Source organism: Carica papaya, chromosome 6 (genome assembly GCF_054855325.1).
Source record: "Carica papaya isolate Zhongbai chromosome 6, ASM5485532v1, whole genome shotgun sequence".
NCBI classification, from domain to species: Eukaryota; Viridiplantae; Streptophyta; class Magnoliopsida; order Brassicales; family Caricaceae; genus Carica; species Carica papaya.
Window position 1 is genome coordinate 17,940,651 of NC_142314.1, and position 22,236 is coordinate 17,962,886.

Genomic DNA, 22,236 nt, shown 5'->3' on the forward strand with positions numbered 1-22,236 from the left:
TATTACGGACATGAAATAAACAAGTGAAAAGAATGGAAAAATCTATTCGATTGTTATCACTAAGGGGTTTCTATTTTTCGCTCATTTGAATAAATGTTAGTGAACTACTCTATGTGATAATCGATGATCCCTCTAAGGATAGAGGATATGCATTAGGTATATATTGGGCCACGGTGTCAAATATATGACCATGGTCATAATTTAGATGGGAAATTGAAATGATAAGGGCCCAGGAATGGGTAGGTGATTCACAGTGGTAACTAGGGATCCCTTCAACCCTCAGTGGATATATGTTATAATGGCTTCACACGGAGGTCCTTAAAAGACTTAATAAAACATATATATGGTTAAAGATACTATTTGAAACTCTATAATGATTTGTACGATAGTTCTTTTGTTTATTGAGTATGCTGGTCATACTAGTTGAATCTCTATAATGATTCGTATGAAGATTCTTCTGTTTATTGACTTTGTTGTTCGTACTAGTTGAATCACTATAATGATTCGTATGATGATTCTTCTGTTTATTGAGTATGTTACTCGTATTAGTTGAATCTCTATAATGATTCATACGATGATTTTTTTGATTATTGAGTATGTTGCTCATACTAGTTGAATTTCTATAATGATTCGTACGATGATTCGTCTTACTATTGAGTATGTTGCTCGCACTAGTTGAATCTTTATGATTATTTGTATGATCATTCTTCTATTTACTGAGTATGTTGCTCGTACTAGTTGAATATCTATGATGATTTGTATTATGGTTCTTTTGTTTACTGAATAGGTTATTTGTTTGATTTCTGTTGGATATCTAATATGTTTGAGTATGATATAATTTACCTACTTAGATGTTTAATAGTGATGCTCTTAGTTTGGTTATGTAATTGTATCATCGAATTTTCTTAATAAAGACAAAAAAGTTTTTTGAATAATTAAATATTTTTATCTTGTGAGAGTTCTACGAGGTAGGAGGTACAACAAGTATTATTCAAGTTGTTTACTTTTTAAACCTTAGCCGTGTGATTTAAATACTGTTTCCTTTACTGAGTTTATATGAAACTCACCCCTAATCCGTACACCCCCAGATATTGAGGAAGTTGAGGATTGGCTCTCGAGTTATCTTGAAGTTTGACTACAACCTTTCATGGATTCTTGAAATTTTTTTTGGACATAATTCGAGTGCAATAGTTATTCTGCACTTTAATGTAAAAATCCTGTAAGGACCCCACTTTTGTATTCAATTATTGAAGATTGTGAAATTATTACCTTTGATGTAAGTTCTTAAAACTTAAATTGTTGTGTAAGGGATTTTTATTTTTCATTTAAATGTAAAAAATTATTCTTAGAACTCATAACTACTTGAGTAGTTCGTTCCCTTATACCCATTAGGTGTTTGGAATGTCACAAATGATATCAGAGCTCGATTCTAGGAAACTTCTTACACCAAGGTTTATAGCTTAAACTTAGATAAATCTTTAGAAAATTCTTAGAATTAGAAATGACCTTTTCTTTCTAATCATGAAGTTATTGTCTGCCTTTTAAAAGGATTAATGACTCGAGGGAAACCATCTATAAAACATCCTAAGGCCCAAAACGTCCTGACCAGGGCCGAGTTTACTGAGTTATTCTGAGCCACCCAGGGTTTGACCACTGTTGTAGGTCATAACTGAAACCAACCACCCTTTACTAATGATTTTCGTCATGTAGACAGAACCATTTCATAAAACATCTATGAGGATCGAAGATTAAACCCTTTGATAGTGGACCAAATCCCTTGGTCACAGAAGCTTGAATTCTACAAATAGAATTTTTTTTTTCCTGTTTTGGTCCTAACTAGGGAGATGGAAGCAATTGCCAAGTGTAGTCGATCTTAGCAAGACCTTTGATGGACCCTATTATTGAAGGAACCTAATAAATCTTAATAATAAGGAATTTTGTACTTAGATACCCTAGTGGAATTCGATCAATGATTGAGATTTTGGGAGTCACCCAGACTTTGACAAGTTGTGAGAGTAATATAGCACCTTGCATAAGGACTATGTAAAATAAAATAGAAAGTTTTATAATAGGTTACAGTCAGACCACTTAAGTTTTGAATTGGAATATAAGTCTTGGTGAATGAACCATAGTTTGGGAGTATTTAGAAGAAAAGTAACCAACCTAGGAGACAGAAAAGAGATGACCACTTTGAAAGCATCCTCATTTTCTCATTTAAGAAAGACCTTAAATTTTTCCTAAGCATTAAAACAATATGTTTGAGATTTATTCAACAATGATTAATAAAAAAAATGTATATATATATGTAATAATAAAAGAAAGAATACAATTTTAGATCCAACATCCTAAAAAATCAATTATTAGGATACCATAAACCGATCTCCCTAAAAATAAAATTTCTAAAACACAAGTGCTATTATTAACAAATTCAGTAATCTAAATTAACCCTAAATGTTCAGCAGTCATTAGCCATAACGATCTGTTCCCAACTCATAACCAAACTTCTAAAGAAAATAGAATACCTGACTAGGATTCTCTACAAAAGGACCTTATTTAAATATTTAATAAGAGTATTCCTAGCCATATTTTCTAACAATAAGGCCCTTGGTGTGACAACCTGTAATATCATTTCCTTACTCCCAAGTTAGAATGACATGTTATATAAATAAATCAAGACAGATTCTCTACGTAAACACAATTAAAACTAAGACACAATCACAATTAAATGCATAAAGAATGCTTCTTCAAATTGATAAGAACAAAATAGTAATACGACAAACTTACGAAATATAGGACCATGCCTAAGGATAAGTCACTCGAAGCCTTGGGAGGAAAATGATGTAGTACTTAGCCCTAGAAGGCTTGAAATAGGTGATGCATCCTAAACAACAGTAACAAGTACACTAGTCGTATCAGTAATATAGATATGTGAATCGAAATATCGTCCCATGAAGACCAAATTTTATAAATAAATAATTATACCAAAAACTGTTATTTAAGAAGTAATAATTGAATGAGAGTGGATTAAAGTAAAATATCAAACTAAATAAAATTGCAAAAACTTAAATAATCATAGTAAATCAAAGATAAATCAATTAATAAAACAATGTTAGGGTCCATAATCCCCCTAAAATTTCCTACATATCAATTTTGATAATGAATTCTGAGTTAATATTGGCAGGTTAATTCTAAAGTATGGTTAATCTTATTCAGGGACATAACATTTTGAATTTAAATGAAACTCTTATTCTGACACTTTCATAAAAATCTGCATATAATCAAATATGTTATTAAACCTGTTATGTAAAACCCTAATAATCATACATTGAAATCCCATCAATTGAAAACCCTATCTTTTCTATTTGACACATCATTAAGGAATTTAATCAATAAAATATCCATACAAGCATTAAACTTAATGACTTTGCATAAAACTAACTCATATATCATTAATCAAAATCAATACCCATCATAGTTTAGGGTTCATGTTTTCCTAAACAAAAAAAATTTACTCCATAATTAAATCGAGAAAACAAAAACTGAAACTAAAAGGAAACATAGTAAAATAAAATCAAACTCGGATTGTGTCTTCGTCTTGAGCTTGATCTCTTCTCCAATAGAGTTTTGAGTCTTCTAGGAAGTATAAGAAAAACCTTAACTTAGAACAATCTCTTAAATAAAAAAGTGATGATAGAATACCAATAATATGTCTTAAATATACTGGGCTAAATAAAAAAATTTCTTAAATACAAATCCTAGGTAAAATAGGAAAGAGAATAAAGCATCCTAAGCTATTTAGGAAACTTAAAATTTATGCTTTTCTTACATGACCATGCGCTTGCCCATGCAGATTTCTGTCTTCAAAATTTTGTGTAGAGGGAGACTCCAAAACTGATGTGCATCACCACTTGTATGAGCATGCATCTACTAGTGCAGGTTTCTGCCATTTTCATACCTTTATCCAAAACTTTTCAAATTCTCCCAGAATCACTTAAAATTCATAAAATAAAGTAGAGTGACTAAATAACCTAAAATTAAATGAAAGACTAATGAAAATTACTCAAAACCAACAAAAACTAAATTAAAAATAATTTTGATTACATATAAAATACACCATTATCAAACACCTTACACTTAGCTCTATGTTCATCCTTGAGTAAAGTTAAAATTAAACCAAAATGAAGAATCATCTTAACACAATAATTAAACTCTTAAATTCAATAACATAGGTCTCATACTCAACATCAATCAACAAAATTCCGTAGAAACTCAATTAAATGAAAGCTAGAGAATGAAAAAATTATATGAACATAAAAGAAAAGCCTCATACATCCATAAGCATATAAGAATTACAAATCATTAACAATAATGCCCTATAATCTCCAAAATTGACCCTTTTTATTTATTTTGATTATATATATATTTAGCACCTTATTGGCTTGCCTGGAGTTCATCTAACCTTTTGATGCGAGGGTAGACATTGGTGATCCCAACACCCAATTACTCAGTTAGTCATAACTCTAGTTGGCTACTAGCTCTACTCTTAGCCACCATTTTCTTTTTCGGCCAAATCAGTCCATTAAGGAGTAAGCCCTCCCTACCAAAGGAAGCTGTATTTCTAGGGCTCAAACTTAAGACCTCTAGTTAAGCTAACATAGCGCTAGATTGCTAACCTATGCCACTTGGTGGTGTAAAATTGAGTGATCAGTGGAGTAAGTTTTTTTTTTTTGCTACTAGTTCTACTCGTAATCATCATTTTATTTTTTAGCCAAATTGGTCCACTAAGAAGTAAGCTCTCCCTACAAAAGGTAGTTACATTCCCAGGGCTCAAACTTGAGACTTCTGGTTAAGCTAACATAGTGCCAAACTACTAAGTTATGCCATTTAGTGGTGTGAAATTGAGTGATCAGCGAGTAAGTTGTTATGGTGCCTCTTTTTTTTTCCTCTTTTTTTTGGAGAAAATAGGGACAACTATGAAAGTATAAGGAACATAAAAGTTAGTAAAAAGTAGAACTAATATAACTTACAACATTCACAAGATTAATCACTATATCAATATAATACAATATATTTAAAAGCTTTCAGAAAATTTAAGTCACTTAGAATAAAAATAAAGTCCATGGAATGTACTAGACCTACAAGATTGAAATAAAGGATTTTAACTATCACATCATAGTTCTCCAACACATAAGTTCAACAATTCAGCAACAAACTCAAGTTTGACAAGTAAAATGCTAAATATGTATGGATTTACAAAATTTTCAATTACCCCACCCCACACTTTTAAAATAAGCATTATCCTTAATGTTAAAAAGAATAATCAAAGGAGATGATAAAGATTGAAATATAAAAGTGTAGAATACTCCCTAAAATTTGTTTTCTGAGGACAAGATACTTGTAATCTCTACTAATGTGATTGGAAAGAATGTTCTCGGTTTTCCTCTGATATGGAATCATCCAATCGTTGCTCAGTTCTATCCAGACGATCACCATGGCTATGGATGATACCTAAAAGTTCTTCAAACTTAGCATTTGCATTAATAGTTAACATTTCAATTGAAGCCAAGATTTATTCAAGAGAAATAGATGAAAAAGAGGTAGCTGAGTTTTCATTTAATTTTTTTGTTTTTTTCTAATAATAATTTTTTTCTCAACTGTTTGGGCATGCAGCTGCCCATGCCATTTGTTGCCCCAAAAATAATTTTTTTTAACCATATGTATGACCATACAGATGGTCATGCACCTTGCTATCCCCCTTTCTTGGTTAAGTCTGAATGTGCCTGAGTGACTGCATGACCATGCAGATGCTCATGCAACTTGTTGCCCCCTGATGTTTGTCATGTCTAACACCTCCAAAATCCTACCAAGTGAGAAAAACTTACTTAGAATATCCCATGAGGCAAATCCAAGAAGCAACCTCATGTTTAAACCACAACATAACACTCATGATTGACAAAATACAAAATATATTGAAAACGACGAATAACTACTCCTAAAAACTTAAAAACTAAGAAAAAACATTATTAAATATAAGGGTAGAGAAGTAGTTCTAAGTTATAGTCGTTAGCTTGACTTTCTTTTAGAGCTCAATTTCTCAATTTGAAGGCTTCAGTTGTCAGGTTGAACCGTCCTACAAAATATGGCTTAAGCTCCATTTTTTTTTGTCTCCACATGTGGCTCCTCCTTTATTCTTAGCATAACGTTTGATGAAGATTCACCTTTAAACTCTATCACTTCCTTTTTAAAGTTAGGATCCTCCTCTTCAATTGTGCTTGATAACATGAAACATCTCTCTAAATTATCCTCTATTAGAATGGCTTGTTGTTTTTCATCTACACACTCATCAATAATATCAATTGCACAACACATATCATCCAAATTAATAGAAAGATTTGTCATTATCTTTTTTAAATCAAAGACTATCTCCTCCTCATTGAACCTAAGGGTTAATTTACTATTTTTTACATCTATTAATGCTGTAGCTGCGGCTGAGAATTGTCTACCTAGAATCAATGATAATTCATACTCAACATCCATATCAAGTATAATAAAATCTATAGAGAAAATAAGCTCTCCTACTTTTACCAAAATATCTCCAATGACTCCCATAGGTCTTTTAGTTGATATATCTGTAAACTACAGAACCATGTGTGTCTCCTTCATCTCCCCAAGGTTGAGTCTCTTACAAACAGATAATGGTATTAGGTTAATACTAGAACCCAAATCACATAATGCATCTCTAAATTTAAAATTTCCTAGTTCACAAGGTACAAAAAAACTCCCTAGATCCTTAAGCTTTATAGGCAACTTATTTTGTATAATGACACTACACTCTTTAATAAGCCTTACTGTGCCATATTCCTTAATCATTCTCCTATTAGAAAGGATATCCTTAAGAAATTTTGCATATTGTGGCATCTGCATCAAATCCTCAACAAATGGAATGTTAATATGTAATTTCTTAAAATCCTCTAAAAATCTAGTAAACTTAGCATCATTCTTATCTTTTCTAATTCTATATGGGTAAGGAAACTTATTAACATCTACACTAGAGTTTTAATTGAGAATTGTAGGGTTAGTATTTTCCTTACCTTGCTCTTTCACACTTAGCTCAACTAAGTTTGATTGAATCACCATATCAGCTCTTCCCTTTTGCTTTGGCTCCTCTAACACCTTCCCATCTCTTAGTGCAATGGTCGTGACATGCTCCTTTGGATTAGTCTCTGAGTTACTTGGTAATGACCCTTGAATTCGACCCATAATAGCATTAATAAGTTATCCAATTTATGTCTCTAGATTCTTCGTAAAAGCCTCATGATTTTGTAACCTTGCTTCAATAGAGTTAATGAACCTTGTCATCAACTCTTCCAAGTTAGATTTCCTCTCTTGTGGTTGAGGATGTTGTTGCGGTTGGAATCCTGGTGGTGGTTGTCTCCCTAGATTATTATTGTTGTTCCATAAAAAAATTGGGTGATTTCTCCAGCCAAGATTGTTAGTATCATTGAAAGGATCATTTTACCTGCGAACATTATTAAGAAAGTTAGCTTGTTCAAGCACATTATTAGCGACAAATGTATTACCTACTAGGCACTCATGATTTGAGTGCCCTCCTCCACACGAATCACCTACGGCTGCCACTATAGCTGATTTTTGCAATTGAATCCCTTATAGATTCTTATTCAATGCTTCCATTTGAGCTGTTAATGCTGTAAAGAATATTATAAATTCTAGCTATCTTTTTTCAGTAGACCATTCACTTGGATTGGCAGTCATCTCTTTTATCAATTCATAAGCTTTTTCAAGTGACTTCACATAAAGTGAACCTCCACATGAAGCGTTTATCATGCTTCTGACTTGGCTATTAATTCCATTGTAGGAGGTTTGTACTTTCTGCCTAATAAAGAATTCCTCTTGAGGACATCTTCTTAGCATATCCTTGTATCTCTCCCATGCCTCATATAGGGTCTCTAAATCTCCTTGCAAAAATTTAGCAACCTCATTAATTAATTGTGCAAAAAATACCTACTAAGGATTTTTTTGTGCCAATGTATTCCAAGTAGTTATGGAGTTTAGTGGTAGTGATTGTAGCCAATGTTGTACTTTATCCCTTAAAGAGAAAGAAAAAAGTCTTAGCCTCTTTACATCTTCAGAAACTCCATTATACTTAAAAGTATCACAAATTTGGAGGAAACTAGTTATGTGTTGGTGTGGATCTTCACTAGAAAATCCTCCAAATTGGCAAGTATATTGGATCAACTATAGTATTGTTGGCTTGATCTTAAAGTTGTTAACTTGAACAACAGGTCTTAAAATGCTCGGACTTATGCCTTCCAATAATGGCATGGCATAGTCTCTCATGGTGCGAATAGGTTGAGCACCTCGAGCACCATTATTGTTCTCACCTCCTTCAAAAACATTGTTTTGATTTCCTGTCATGTTGAGTTTACAGCTTGCTCTTTTTCTTAAATGAAAAGTTCGTTTAGGTTCTGGATCAGATTCTGTTAATTGATCCTCAGAATTTCTGGTCATACACTAGTAAAATAAATCTTTGGTCCCTGACAACGACGGGAAAAAATTGATGCATCTTAGACAATACTAGCAAGTGCACTAATCTTATCACTAATATATATATATATATATATATATAAATCCGAAAATAGTCCCACAAAGATCAAATTTTATAAATCAATTATTATACTGAAAGCTGTTATTTGAGAAGTAATAATTGAATGAGAGTGGATTAAAGTAAAATATCAAACTAAATAAAATTGCAGAAACTTAAATAACCACAGTAAATCAAAGATAAATCAATCAATAAAACAACGTTAGGGTCCACAATCCCCTTTAACTTGCCTAGATATCAATTTTAATAATGAATTCTTAGTTAAAATTGGCGGGTTAATTCTAAAGGCTAATTAACCTTATTAAGGGACGTAACTTTTCAAATTTAAATGAAACTCTTATTCAGACACTTTCATAAAAATATGCATATAATCAACCCAATTATTCAACCTTATTCAGGAACACAAATACATGCCACAAGTCAATTTTAAATTATCTATTCGAACAAATTTGTTATTAAACATGTTATGCAAAATATTAATAATCATGCATTGAAATTCCATCAATTGAAAACCCTAACTTCTCTATTCGACACATCATTAAGGAATTCAATCAACAAAATATCCATATAAGCATTTAACTAAATGATTTTGCATAAAAATAACTCATATATCATTAATCAAAATCAATACCAATCATAGTTTTGGGTTCATGTTTTCCCTAACAAAAGAAATCTACTTCATAATTAAATTGAGAAAATAAAAATTGAAACTAAAAAAAAAAACATAGTAAAATAAAATCAAACTCGGGATTGTGTCTTCATCTTGAGCTTGATCTCCTCTTCAATGGAGTTTTGAGTCTTTCAGGAAGAAGAAGAAAAACCCTAACTTAGAACAATCTCTAAAATAAAAGAGTATTACTAAAATACTATAATATGTCCTAATATACTAGAGTAAATAGCAAAATTTTCTAAATAGAAATCCTAGGTGAAATAGGAAAGAGAATAAAGTATCCTAAGCCGTTAAGGAAACTTAAAAATTATGTCTTTCCTGCATGACCATCTGCATGACCATGTGTTTGCCCATACGTATTTTGTCTTCAAAATTTTGTGTCGAGAGAGACTCCAGGACTGGTGTGCATCACCACCTATATAAGCATGCATTTGCTAGTTCAAGTGTCTATCATTTTCGTGCCTTCGTCCAAAATTTTTCAAATTCTCCTAAAATCATCTAAAATTCATAAAATAAACTAAAGTGACTAAATAACCTAAAATTAAATGAAAGACGAATGAAAATTACTCAACCAACAAAAACTAAACTAAAAACGATCCTGATTGCATATAAAATACACCATCATCAATAGGTAGAGAATATAATCAACCTTAATAAGGTTATTATTTGACCCTCTGATCAAGGACCCCTAACAATCATCAGTAAGAAATGACTCCCTAAGAATTCCTAATATAGATTATCATATCAAGTCCATAGATAATATTTTTGAGGTCAGAAAATTACCATACTAAACATAGTTTTGAATTCTAAAACTTTAAAGACAATGCGTATATTGGTGTAATTAGAGAATAAAAAGGGAACATATTTCACAGAATCCCATACTAATTCTCGAAAGTTAAAGAGTAAATGAAATAATTTGGATGTATGAATTTCAGAAGATACCGTCCTATCAGTTATACCTTAGGTGTGTTAGAAAAGAAGAAATGTGTGACTATTTTCCTGAATTGTTTTAAAAAAATTTTCAAATTTGGAGGATAAATTTTTAAATGCGGAGAGAATATAACACCTTGAATATTTATGCTTTAGCATATGGTCAAATTCTATTAATTTGGACATAATAACCATTTTAAATTTCTATCGATAATAAATTTCTCTGTATGTTAAATTATTAATACTTTTGCATTTTAATTTTTATCATGTTTTATTTTATTAAATTAGAATTTGGTTGTTTAAAATATTTAAATTTGATTTTATCTTTAATTTATAATTATGAGTTATCAAAAAGGTAAAATAAAATAGGTATTTGTTTGATTAAAATTTTCAATTATGATCTTATCTTTAAATTATACTTTTGAATTTCAAAAATAAGAGATGAAAAAGAGAGAAAAGAAAGAAAAGATAGAAAAGAAAGGAAAACCAAAAAAGAGCAAAAGCCCTATACCCGCCCCCATGCTCCCCCCATACCGCATGGGTCCCACGGAGACCCACCCCTCACGCATCTCATCACCACCACTCTTGCTTTTTGGATGCTTGCCATGTGGTGCACATCTAAGCCTTGTCCATGCCTATTTAAAGGCTCTCTTTTTCCTCATTTCCCACACTTGATTTCTTCTTCCATTTTTACTTTCTGTAGAGATATTTTAGAGTGAGAAAGAGAAAATTTTAGAGAGAGAAAGAAGCAAGAAAGAAGGAGCAAAAGGAGGAGTTTTGCAAGCTTTTTCAAGGAATTTCTAGAAGCCTTTTCCTCTACTTTCAAAAGAATAAGTCGACTCAATTACGATAAGGGATTCTTTAGTATTTTCATCTATATTTCTAAGTGCTCTTTTTAGTTAATTAATTAGGTGAAATTGGATATTTATTGAAATGAATTTCTATGCTTGTTTAGTGATTTATGTTTTATAATCATTTATGATAAATGTGTTAAAATGACGATTTGAGATACATGTGGAATTGACCCTTTATCTTATAATAGGTAATGGCAAAAAAGGTTGTTCTAAAGAGCTCAACTTTAAAGAATATTCTGATGGTCAAATCCGTGTAAAATGGGCCTTTGGCCGTATATGTAATTGAACCTCCATCAGGTTCTGGATATGAGGTATGATACATGATAGTGTGCCGTTTGACTATGATGCGTGAATTCCTACAAGGATTGATGTTTGGTATTATTGAACAGGTTAGTTTGATGTATAAGTCTCTAGAGTGATTGATCATTGTTAACCATAGAAATATTGAACATACTGCATGAAAATATGATTATTGAAATTGCATGAGGGTTTAGCCCTTCGCTTTACCTGGGTAATGGTAAATAGGGTTATTTTAATAGACCTTGGTTCAAAAGGATGACCCAAAGGTTAAGTCCGGGTAAAATTGGTCTTCAGACCAGATACGTGAAATGAGCCTTCAAGCTGGATACGTGAAATGAGTCTTTGGGCCAAATATGAGCCTTCAGACTATTATCAAAAATAAATTATTAAACGAGCATAAAAATCCATTTTAATAAATATTCATTTTCACCAAATTAATTAACTAAAAAGAGCACTTAAAAATGTAGATAAAAATAATAAAGAATCTCTTACCATAACTGTGCCAATTTAGTCTTTTGGAAGGGAAGAAAAGAACTTCTAGCATTCCTTAGTCAAGCTCCTTAAACTCCTACTTTTTCTCCTTCTTTACTGCTTTTTTCTCTCTCTAAAACTCTCTCTTTCTCACTCTAAAATTTCTCTATTGAAAGTGAAAATGAAAGAAGAAATAAAGTGTGAGAAATGAGGAAAAAGAGAGCCTTTAAATAGGCATGGAGAAGGTTTGGATGTGCACCACATGGAAAGCATCCGAGAAAGAAGAGTAAAGGTGGTGAGGTGGTGAGGTGGTGAGGGATGGATGTCTTCAGGACCTCTAAGCCATGGGGGTAGGTATAGGGCTTATCCTCTTTTTATTTTTTTCTTTTTTTTTTCTTTTTCTTTATTTTCTCTCTTTTCTGACTCTTATTTTATTTGAAATTCAAAAATAAAACTTAAAAGATAAGATCATAATTGAAAATTTTAATTAAACAAATACCTATTATATTTTACCCTTTTGAAAATTCATAATTATAAATTAAAAATAAAATCAAAGTTAAATATTTTAAAAAAACAAATATTAAATTTAAATAAAATAAAATAAATACCAAATGCTAAATTTAAATTAAATAAAAAAATACTAAATTTAATAAAATAAAACATGGTAAAAATTTAAAATGGAAAAATTATTAATGATTTAAAATATAAAGAAGTTAATTATATAGATATTTAAAATGACTATTATGCCCAAATTAATAGAGTTTTGATCATATGCTAAAGCGTAAAGATTCTGGAAATAAAGAAATAGAAGTGGAAGAAAAGAAATTTAGAGAAAAAAGATGGGAAGATTCTAGAAATAAAGGAATAGATGAGGGCAAATTTGAATTTAAATAAATAGAAAGGGTAACAGAAGATTTTTTGTTAAAAAAGAAGGTTTTTGAAGAGTGAGAATCGAGGAGAGAGAAAAAAAAGAATTATTGAGGGAGAGAGAAAAAATTTAGAGAGAGAAAGAAATGATATTTTAAAGAGATAATATATCTTTTAAAGAGAGAAAGAGACTGTAGAGGGAGAAAAAGAGAGAAATATATATAAAGAGAGGAGATAACAGAGAAAAGAGAGAGATTGAGATCGAGATAGGTAGGGGACAAATCCATTTAAGGTTCATTTCAATAAAAATGACATGATTATCTCATTTTACAATCCTTTATTTATGTACACTAAATGGTACATGGCAATCTCTTCCAATCGTTGTCATTGCTGTCGGAATGATGAAGAAAAATTGTTTATTCAGGCAGAAAACACGTTAGCTAGAGAGAAGAAGGTGAAAAGTTATCTCATCAGCTTGAGAGAAGAAGGTGAAAAGTTATCTCAATTTAAAAGATGATGAAAAAACAATTCAATCTAGTTTACAGGTTCGGGAACTAGTTGAAAAAAATTTAGTTTAGCATATGAAAAAGGTAAAAAGAGTAAGGAAAATGGTAAATTAGTGGTGAGAAAAAGTAATATAGAAATGAGTTCGTTTAGATGTTATAAGGATCATACATGGAAGTTGGTTTGATTTCATGTATGGATTTATCGTTTGTTTATTGATTGAGTTTTATGTACTTACTCTACCTTTGTTGTATTAATTTAAAAAGTATTTTTTGTCAAAAGACTCAAGTGATGTTCAAGATGTTATAATTCGTTTAGTTATTATAATAATCAAGAGGTGGCTAGTATGAAATTCATGTTTATACTGACATTATTCTTGAGTCTCTTCTCAACCACTATTAATTTTTTTTCTTTTTTTTTTTTTTAAACTTTTAGTTAGGTTTCTATGGGTACATGGTGATAAATTGTCTCATTAAAGGGTTATCAAGCTTTATTTACCTTATTTTCCCCAAGTATTACTTATGGTTGTAACTTCCTACCTTGGTCATTTTTTTGGCTTTGGTTTGGTCATTAGCAGTGGTATCATTTATGTTTTAGAGCATAGTTTCATCTAATTGTCTCACTATAATTGGACCTTATTTTTTTATAATTTTTTGAGTTTAGAACAATTTGGTTCTTCTAATTTTTATTACTGTCTCTAGTTCTTTTATAAATATTTGTTAGACTTCTTTAGTATTTTTAAATTCGAGTAAGTTAGATAAAAAAATTTATAATAAAAAAACTAAACCAATAATTTTTTTATTTTTTTATTTTTTAGTTCTTAAATAGAATCTTATTTCAAGAATCATTCAACCCTAAATCTCTATACTCCAGGCTCTATATATTGATTAATTTATGCACCAGTTGATGCCTTGAACTGTTGAGCAGAGTCATGAGTTGATCACGAGTAAATTACGCATGCTGGGGCCCAGTTCGTCACATGTCCCAAAATTTTATCACGTAACCTACACATATAACCAAATTGCATAGACATATATATATATATAGATGATATATATGACAAGCGAATATATATAATGAACACCCCACTGATTGTTGACTTGCAGACCATGTCTCCTACACCAGACAAAATATATATATATATATATATGTTTTCATTCCAATTCGTTGTATCTAAATACATGAATTTTCTGTGTGTAACAATTTTCGCCTCTCATATATATTAATTCTTTTATTGCAGACAAAAACAAATTAAAATTATTTGATCCATAAAACGAAAATAAAGACAATATCTATTATCTATTTAGATCTATTTTATCATTTCTTTATTTATTTATAGCAGAATATTTGATTTTTTTAGTAATATATATTAACCTTGTGATAAGAATTAAAATTTTATCTCTAATAGGAATAAGTCAAATAATTATTAGAACAAAATTCGTTTAAATAATTAATTATTATTTATCTAATATGATACGTTGGTACATTAGAAGATATAAAATATTAATATAAACTTTGATCGTCTATTAATTCTTTATAGATAAGTATCCGTAAAGTTAATGTATTTATTTCTCAAGAATGTTCATTTAAATTTTACTTTAAAAAATTTTAAGTTAAGAAATTATCATTAAATTTTCAGCCTTCAATCGTTACTTTTTATCTAATTAAATAGTAGAAACTTATTTTATTTTATAAATACTTCATAATTTTGATTTAATTTTTTCAATAATTAGAAGTGTTTATTATTTTGATACTAGACCGGATCCACAATAAACTAAGAGAAATCTGGACTATTAAAATAAATATAATTTTTTTTTTAATTTTTAATTAAATATTAATAAAAAATTACAAAAAAATAAATTCTTATATTCAAATTGAAAAGAATCAATTTAAAATAAATTATAAATTATAAATTATATGTAGGTTGGAGTTATAAATTATATGCTTTATATATATTTTGTTAAAAAATTAAATTAAGTGTGTCGTAAATTAGGTGAAAGTTATAAATTTTTATTAAAAACACTTATTGCCCCAATAAAATGAAGAGAGAGTGAGGGTCGATGAAATTTTAATTTATTAAAAAAACATTGTTTGTTGGAGCAAAATTATTGACTCGTGAGTGAGTCGATGAAAGTTGTGGATTTGCGCCATAACAGACACTTCAACTCACCGGACCATTTTCTTATACAACAACTTGTCACTGGTGGACTCACTGCTAATTTTAATTTCAATTTTCTTTTTTAATACCATTTTGTTTACAGTAATAAAAACTTCAACTTGCAGTAGGATTATCAACTGTATAAAATCAAGATGCTTTTTCTCATTTCTCTACTTCCAGCATTCATTCATTTCTCACCACTCTCCATTTCCTCCATACCCAAAACACAGAATTCAATGCGAAGCAGACATGACTCAGCACTGTGATCTTCCAGTTCATGTTAATGGCCAATACACATTCTTCGTTCAGGAGGTAATATAGTCTAAAACCCCTTCCTAGTGACTGTTCATCTCTTAGTTTATATCATTTGATTTGTTTAATCGTTTTCTCCAGCGGATAATATCTTCGTATTCAACAAGGTTGAAGAAGATGGTGAAGCAAGCTAAGAGAAGAACCCAGATCAAGAGTTCGGGTATTGAAATCGATGATTATCCGGGAGGCCCAGATGGGTTTGAGCTTGTTGCAAGATTCTGTTACAACAATGGCAGAATCAATATCACAGTTTCGAATATTTCGGTTCTTCATTGCTGCGCAGTTTATCTGGGTATGACTGAGAAGATGTCAACTTTCAATCTCCTGCAACAGACACAAATATTTCTCGAAGGGATGTTTTATTGGTCGTGGAATGATGTGATTGTGAGCTTGAAGAGTTGTGAATCGTTTTTCGAATATGCAGATTCGTGCGGTCTTGTGGAAAAGTTAGTATGTGCTCTGTTAGCGAAAATTGCTCAGAATTCAAACGGAAACTTGTCTGCTGCTTCCCCATCTTCATCATCATCTTCCTCTGAAACCACTTCTGCTCATGGGTTTATGGTATCTTCCTCCTGCAAGAACACGGTAATGAAACCCTATAAATCAAGCAACAAATGGTGGTTCGATGACATGTCAAAGCTTCCCCCGAAAATTGTTGAAAAAGTGATAAAGAATCTGGGGGCTTATGGGACCGATAACAACAGCTTAATCCTTACGAGGTTTCTCCTCCATTACCTGAAAAGAAGAGTTCAAAGCAAATGTTGCGCGGAATCTGAAATGAACTCAGTAAGTGAATACAGTGGCCTTGCAGGCACAGCTGTTCATGGGGTGATTTCAATTGGGCACAATGCGTTTTCGTACAGGAACCTCTTCTGGGTATTGGGGCTTGTGTCTGGTTTCAGGCTGAGTAGAGACTGTATAGTTGGACTTGAGAGATTGATTGGGGGTATGCTTGATCAGGCAAAGCTTGATGACTTACTGATCTCTGGGCGTGATGGGGGTGTTTATGATGTGGGCCTGGTAATAAGATTGTTAAGAGTATTTGTTAATAAAGAAGTGGTGTGTGTACAGAAGATGAAGATGGTTGGCAGACTTGTAGATAAGTACTTGGCTGAAATATCTCCAGATCACAACTTGAACATCTCCAAGTTTCTTGGGGTTGCAGAGAGTTTACCAGATTCAGCTAGAGATTGCTTTGATGGAGTCTACAGAGCCATTGATATCTTTCTTGAGGTTAAAACCCCACATCCTTTCCTATTTCCTCTTCTTATCAATGGTTCCCAGTATATGAGTATAGAGATTATGAAAATTAACCAAACAGGCAAAGGATAATAAACAAGACCTCAGACCTCTTTGTTGATAAAGTTAGATGGAGTTTCTATTGACTCCATTCTTCTGGTTTATCCATCTGATGCTTCACGAATGATCATGCATTCATTGTCTAATTTACCGCATATATGCTAGAAAGACAGCATTTTTGTCCTTATGGAGCTTGTCTGGTCTTTTCTTGATCATTTCACATGTGGGGATATTAATGTCTTTTGCGCATTTACTGGTCTGGCCTTCTAAGCCATTCTTCATGAAAAAAGAAGGCTGTAATTGCTATTTCAGATATATAGAAATTTATGATGAAAATTTGCATAGAATTCCTGGGGCTTAGAATTCTATATATTTCTTAAAGCAGAGGTTCTTCTAACTCATGAACATCATTACCCAATCAAGCTTAGTGGATCAGGAATCAGATAAGATCTATATAATTTCATTGAAGTTATGCTGTAAATAGTTTTTGGATCCAGTTACATGCAACTCAACCACTTTCTCTCCTGGTTCAGTTGACATCTTACCATTAACTTGAGTAATAGGAATTCCTAAGAAAATTAGTTCTCCATCTCCAGGTATTCTTATCCAATTCAATTTATAAGGTATAGTTGAATATTGATTTTCCTGGAACTTGATCAGTTTGTAAAAATTTGATGAAATTGAACTAAAATATATGGTTTGTTGATTTTGTAGTCCCACCCGGCTCTGTCATTCAAGGAGAGATCAAGATTATGTAGATGCCTCAATTATGGGAAGCTGACGCTGGAAAGTTGTAAAGACCTGGCGAAGAATCCAAGAATCCCTCCAAATATTGCAGTTGAGGCACTAAAGTCTCAACAATCAAAAATATCAACAACTGAGTATATTTATGAGAGTCCACGAAAGAGTAATAATTCTGACATGATCATCTCAATCACCGGAATCAATGCAGCCGATGAGAGTTTCTCAGAAGAGAGTGAAGATATGAAGATGAATCTGCAAAGAATGCAATGGAGAGTGGTGGAGTTGGAGAGGGTGTGTAAGGAGATGAAGAATAATATGTCAAGGTTGGTGAGGCATGGTGCCACTGCTACTACTCCAGTTCACAATAGAACTTTGCTAAGACTATGTTGACATGACACTCAATTCAGTTTTCTACTCTTTCTCCGTACATGCCGATATCTTTCCAAGTGTAAAACATCAAATTCTCAGGTTATACTCAACTATTATATCCAAATTTCACCATACGATTAGCTTTGTCTTTTGATTATTTCTGTTTGTTAACATCATCATCAGCCCAAAAGGTTTCATGATTATGATTGCAAGTAAATGTGTTTGGATATGGATAATATAGGACTCAGTAAGGTTTGATTAGTTATATAGCAAGAGGTAGCTTTTCTTTCCAGGATGCAAGAGAAATTCTACTTTAATACAGTTAATGTATTGATTTTAGTAGTCAAGCAAGTTTTATAACTGGAGAAAAAGTTTTAAAAACTGTATTCTTGTATATTTTTCTGAAAGTAATTATTTATTTTACGGTAAGATATTAACGTGATTAGAATGAATTTCAAATGTGTGATCAATATGGTTTAGAAATATTTTAATTTGTAAAAAGTTAATTTATAAAAGTTTGTATTTTAAAATTTTGTAGAGACTCTAAATTTTGTACTTTTTTTTTTATTTTATTCTAAACTCTTCTTATCTTCATTTTTTTTTTCTCCTTCTTTTCCTTCCATTCGTGAATGTCTTTTTTTATAGCATATTTAGTTGATTGCATTCTTAAATGTATTGTTAGTTTTAAACATAGTCTAAATATTGTAATTTGGTTACTCATGTTTTAACTAAAGAGGCACTAAAAACTCCCAACTCAGTATTGGTTTTCGAGGAAGATTTCTAGTCCAAAGTTATTTAATGTAAGAAGAAGACATTGATTGGTATAGAGGTTGCACCGTGGGATTTATCAAGCTTAAACATAAAATTAAGTTGGGGGTATTATTCCTTGGAAAAGACATTGACTGGTAATTTCTCACAATTTGCCGACTTGGTTTGAAATAACTTGTACCTAAGATTTATGTTAATCTATATTAAGGTATGTATTAACTTTTAATTTAATGGTTATCTCCACTTGTCAATTTTGCTTAACCTTAATGAATGAATGAATTAATTAATTAATTATGTGTTAATATTTGTATGTAGCTAGAATGGAATTGTTGGACAGCACCCGAATAATCAACATTATTAGTTAAGTTAAATTAAAAAAAAAAAAAAAAAAAAAAAAAACCACAAATTCTACTAATAAAGCAATTTGAAATGATAATTACAATTAGGATAGTGATAATGACAGAATTAAAATTAGTATGCACACAGACAACGTATATAAGCACGTACACGCAAGAGGACAAATTAAGGTGGGATAAGAAGATTGTTAGAAAGATTAAAAAAGGGAACAAATTTCAGCATTATAATGATAGAATTAAAAATTAAGATATGTCTGTCTATGTCTATATATATATATGTGTGTGTGCTTGTTCTGGCAAGAAGACAATTTAAGAGAAAATGGTGGGGAAAACCATGGACTGTCTAAAGAAACAAGTGGTTTAATTGGCAAGTGGCTGGATTAGTTAAATACATTTGATTAATAATGCTAAATTCAATTAGCTCCCGTGATTCCAGATTAATTATATATATAAACATTTGAGGTCCACGTAATAGTTTTTAATTTAAAATATGAATGATTTGTTTAATGGTGGGTACAGTTTCAGTTTGATATTTCTTTTTTTTTTTTTTTTTTATAATTCAATATATGTATTTTATTTTAATTAATATTTGTGTTTTGACAGTTTGTTAAATAATATTACTTTTATTTCTAACACATACATGAACTTAGATTTTTTAAAAAGTTTTGGCTTACCAATGATTCTAACTAGATTATTCAAAATTAAAAATAGGAACGTGCACAAGCTTTTCCAAAACTAACCGTGTATAAATTAAATTTGTAAATTTTTTATTTACACTATTATTATTAGACCTATGTATATAATTACTTCCTCTACTGCTTAAAAATGTTTAAATACGTTTTTTTTTTAAAAAAAAAAAAATTTTCCCCTCATTTTATATTAGCCTTCGTGCTTTCAAAATGAATTTAAATAAACTCTCTACTATATAAGTTATTTTCAATATTTTTTAGTTTTTCTGCAATTTGCAACATTCATCTTCTAAAACTTTTCTCTATACCATGTGACATCCATATAGACCTACATGTTGTCTTTCACATTGTCATTGACCTAACATCCACATGGATTAAAAAAAAAAAAAATACTTATCAACAACACGTTTCATCTTTCTATCCTCCATCTTCTCTCTCTTTTCTCTCGACCTAGTAGAACTTTTGCAATTTGTAATATTCATCTTCTTCTGTAATTTGTAAAAAAGAAACCTCATTAGAAACATGTTGTCTATAACGACTCTCGTCCTCTGCAACATCCATCTTTTTATGCAATCTACAATCTCGAGGCATCTTCTTCTGCAATAGATATGCACAGAATTCGAAACTTGTGTTCAACAAGCTTCCTCTGATGCGAGCACGAACAAGCCAAAATGACGCAGCATGAGTTTAGGATCGTTTTGACACTTGTAAAGCCCCACATAAATATTAGCACTAAAAAATTTAAAATTCTTAAAAAATCCTCCTTACTTGAACCACATTTAGAAATTTGCACACAAATTAAGGTAACTGAGAATAAAAGTGGGAATAGAGTATTAAATCCTACTTAAACTCTTTGTATATCTTAGACTAGGAAACATTAAATTAATATTAAAATACTTCATCCTAATCTAAAACTTTAATAAAATAATTAGGTAAATTACTAGGATAGGACTCTCTCTTTCTCTCTTAGTCGAATGAGTATTCTTCTCGGATTCAACTTCTTTAATGCAACTAACTTTGATCTTTTTGTAGAACTCCTTACTGGCATTGAACTCCAACTAGAAGATAGATAAAATATGAAACATGTGATGAGAAAAAAGAAGAAGAAAACTTATCGGGTAGGATCTTTGGTGTAAGAGGAATCTTCCCCAATTAGTTTTTCCCATGGGTCCTTCTTGATGTAAGACTCGACTTCACTTGATCCTTATCTTCTTATCTCTATTCAACTTGCTTGCTGCAGTTTTTATTGCCAAAAAGACAACTTATGATTTTGAGTAAGAGAGGGAATTGGGTGAGGTATCCCCCACATGTGGAATGTTCTGCAGGTGCAGGTTCCCCTTTTCACACATGTACTTGCTCGCACATGTGAGCAAAAGGGCTCACATGTACCTGAATGGCCTTGAGCTTGCCTTTTTTTGGCCAAAGATCGACCTTTTTTCTTGTTTTGCAATCCCTCAAGCCTATAGGTTCCTTCATGGACCTGAAGCACCCTTCTTTTTGACTTGTTTTAGCCTTTTCTTGGTGAGATTCTACTTTAAGAAATTGTTTAATGGTGGGGCTATCTTTCTCTTTGAGACGATTCAATTTAGGAAACAAGAAACACCTATGATTACTTGTCTTTTTGGTTTTTGCCTTGCAGGAATCCTTTTAGGAGAAGGATTCATTCTTCTCACGGGAAATCCCCTTCCTCTCGCGTGTATGCAACCTCGTCTATGTATGCATATGTGTGCAGCCTTGTTCGCCTATTGGCGTGCACATGACATGCCTCTCGTGTGCCACAGGTGTGTGCGCAACATGTTTATCCTATGCATGTGCATGTTCATAGGCTGTATTCTTACGGGATTCCATCATCTTGCGATATTTTTTTCTTTTAGAGCATCTTGGCTTTATTGTGATCACATCACCCCTCCTTTTTTCAAAAAAATCAACCTCGAATATGGACTATCAAGACAGATAAATTCTTGCAATGATAAGGAAGATAAAAAGGGGTTATCATGATCTATTAGGTACCGAAGTACTTTTGGACCTTACCCTACATGGAAACATTCCTTTGTTTCGTGACCTCTCTAGGAACCACTTTTGTCATTATTGGTGAACTCTTCAAAGGACTAATTAATCTTGACTTGGTCCTCATACACTTCCTTCGAGACAATAACGTTAAAACATGAGTTAAATTATTTAAACGTAAAGAGTACTAATTTATTCCACTATCATGGTTAACATTTCTATCATATTGTCATGGTCTGCCTAGTAGTATATGACCGGATTGCATAGACACCCATCAGATTGATGTGAGCATGGCCCAACCAAGAGACATCCTGA

At 31.4% G+C, this 22,236-nt stretch overlaps 1 protein-coding gene, 1 long non-coding RNA gene and 1 other non-coding gene across 8 annotated transcripts; 2 read left to right on the forward strand and 1 right to left on the reverse strand.

Moving 5' to 3' along the window:
* Positions 1–3,419: 3,419 nt before the first annotated feature.
* On the reverse strand, positions 3,420–11,818 carry LOC110813638 (uncharacterized). Of its 4 annotated transcripts, none has more exons than XR_015821402.1 (3): positions 11,619–11,818; positions 3,827–3,990; positions 3,420–3,633 (listed from the first exon to the last, which is right to left on the reverse strand). It is a non-coding gene; the product is annotated as an uncharacterized LOC110813638 (long non-coding RNA). The 4 variants fall into 4 exon arrangements; XR_015821403.1 differs by having other exon boundaries at positions 3,827–3,955; positions 11,585–11,818; XR_015821401.1 differs by having other exon boundaries at positions 3,420–3,630; positions 11,585–11,818.
* Positions 7,904–8,009, forward strand: LOC148253360 (small nucleolar RNA R71). Its single transcript, XR_015812969.1, has one exon. It is a non-coding gene; the product is annotated as a small nucleolar RNA R71 (small nucleolar RNA).
* Positions 10,914–18,235, forward strand: LOC110813637 (BTB/POZ domain-containing protein At3g19850). 3 transcript variants are annotated; one of them, XM_022040848.2, is made up of 4 exons: positions 10,914–11,388; positions 15,608–15,689; positions 15,771–16,922; positions 17,703–18,235. In XM_022040848.2, exons 1-4 carry the CDS (start codon positions 11,384–11,386, stop codon positions 18,120–18,122), a joined length of 1,659 nt encoding a protein of 552 aa, XP_021896540.1. In that variant the 5' UTR covers positions 10,914–11,383; the 3' UTR covers positions 18,123–18,235. The 3 variants fall into 3 exon arrangements, with proteins under 3 accessions (XP_021896540.1, XP_088078267.1, XP_021896539.1); XM_088222141.1 differs by lacking the exon at positions 10,914–11,388 and adding an exon at positions 11,448–11,466; XM_022040847.2 differs by lacking the exon at positions 10,914–11,388 and adding an exon at positions 12,013–12,198.
* Positions 18,236–22,236: the final 4,001 nt, after the last annotated feature.

Coding starts and splice junctions, on each gene's coding strand:
- LOC110813637 (XM_022040847.2), top strand. CDS start 12,167: ATGGATGTCTTCAGGACCTCTAAGCCATGGGG. Junction 12,199..15,607: donor AGGACCTCTAAGCCATGGGG/GTAGGTATAGGG, acceptor CCCAAAACACAG/AATTCAATGCGAAGCAGACA. Junction 16,923..17,702: donor CCATTGATATCTTTCTTGAG/GTTAAAACCCCA, acceptor TTGATTTTGTAG/TCCCACCCGGCTCTGTCATT.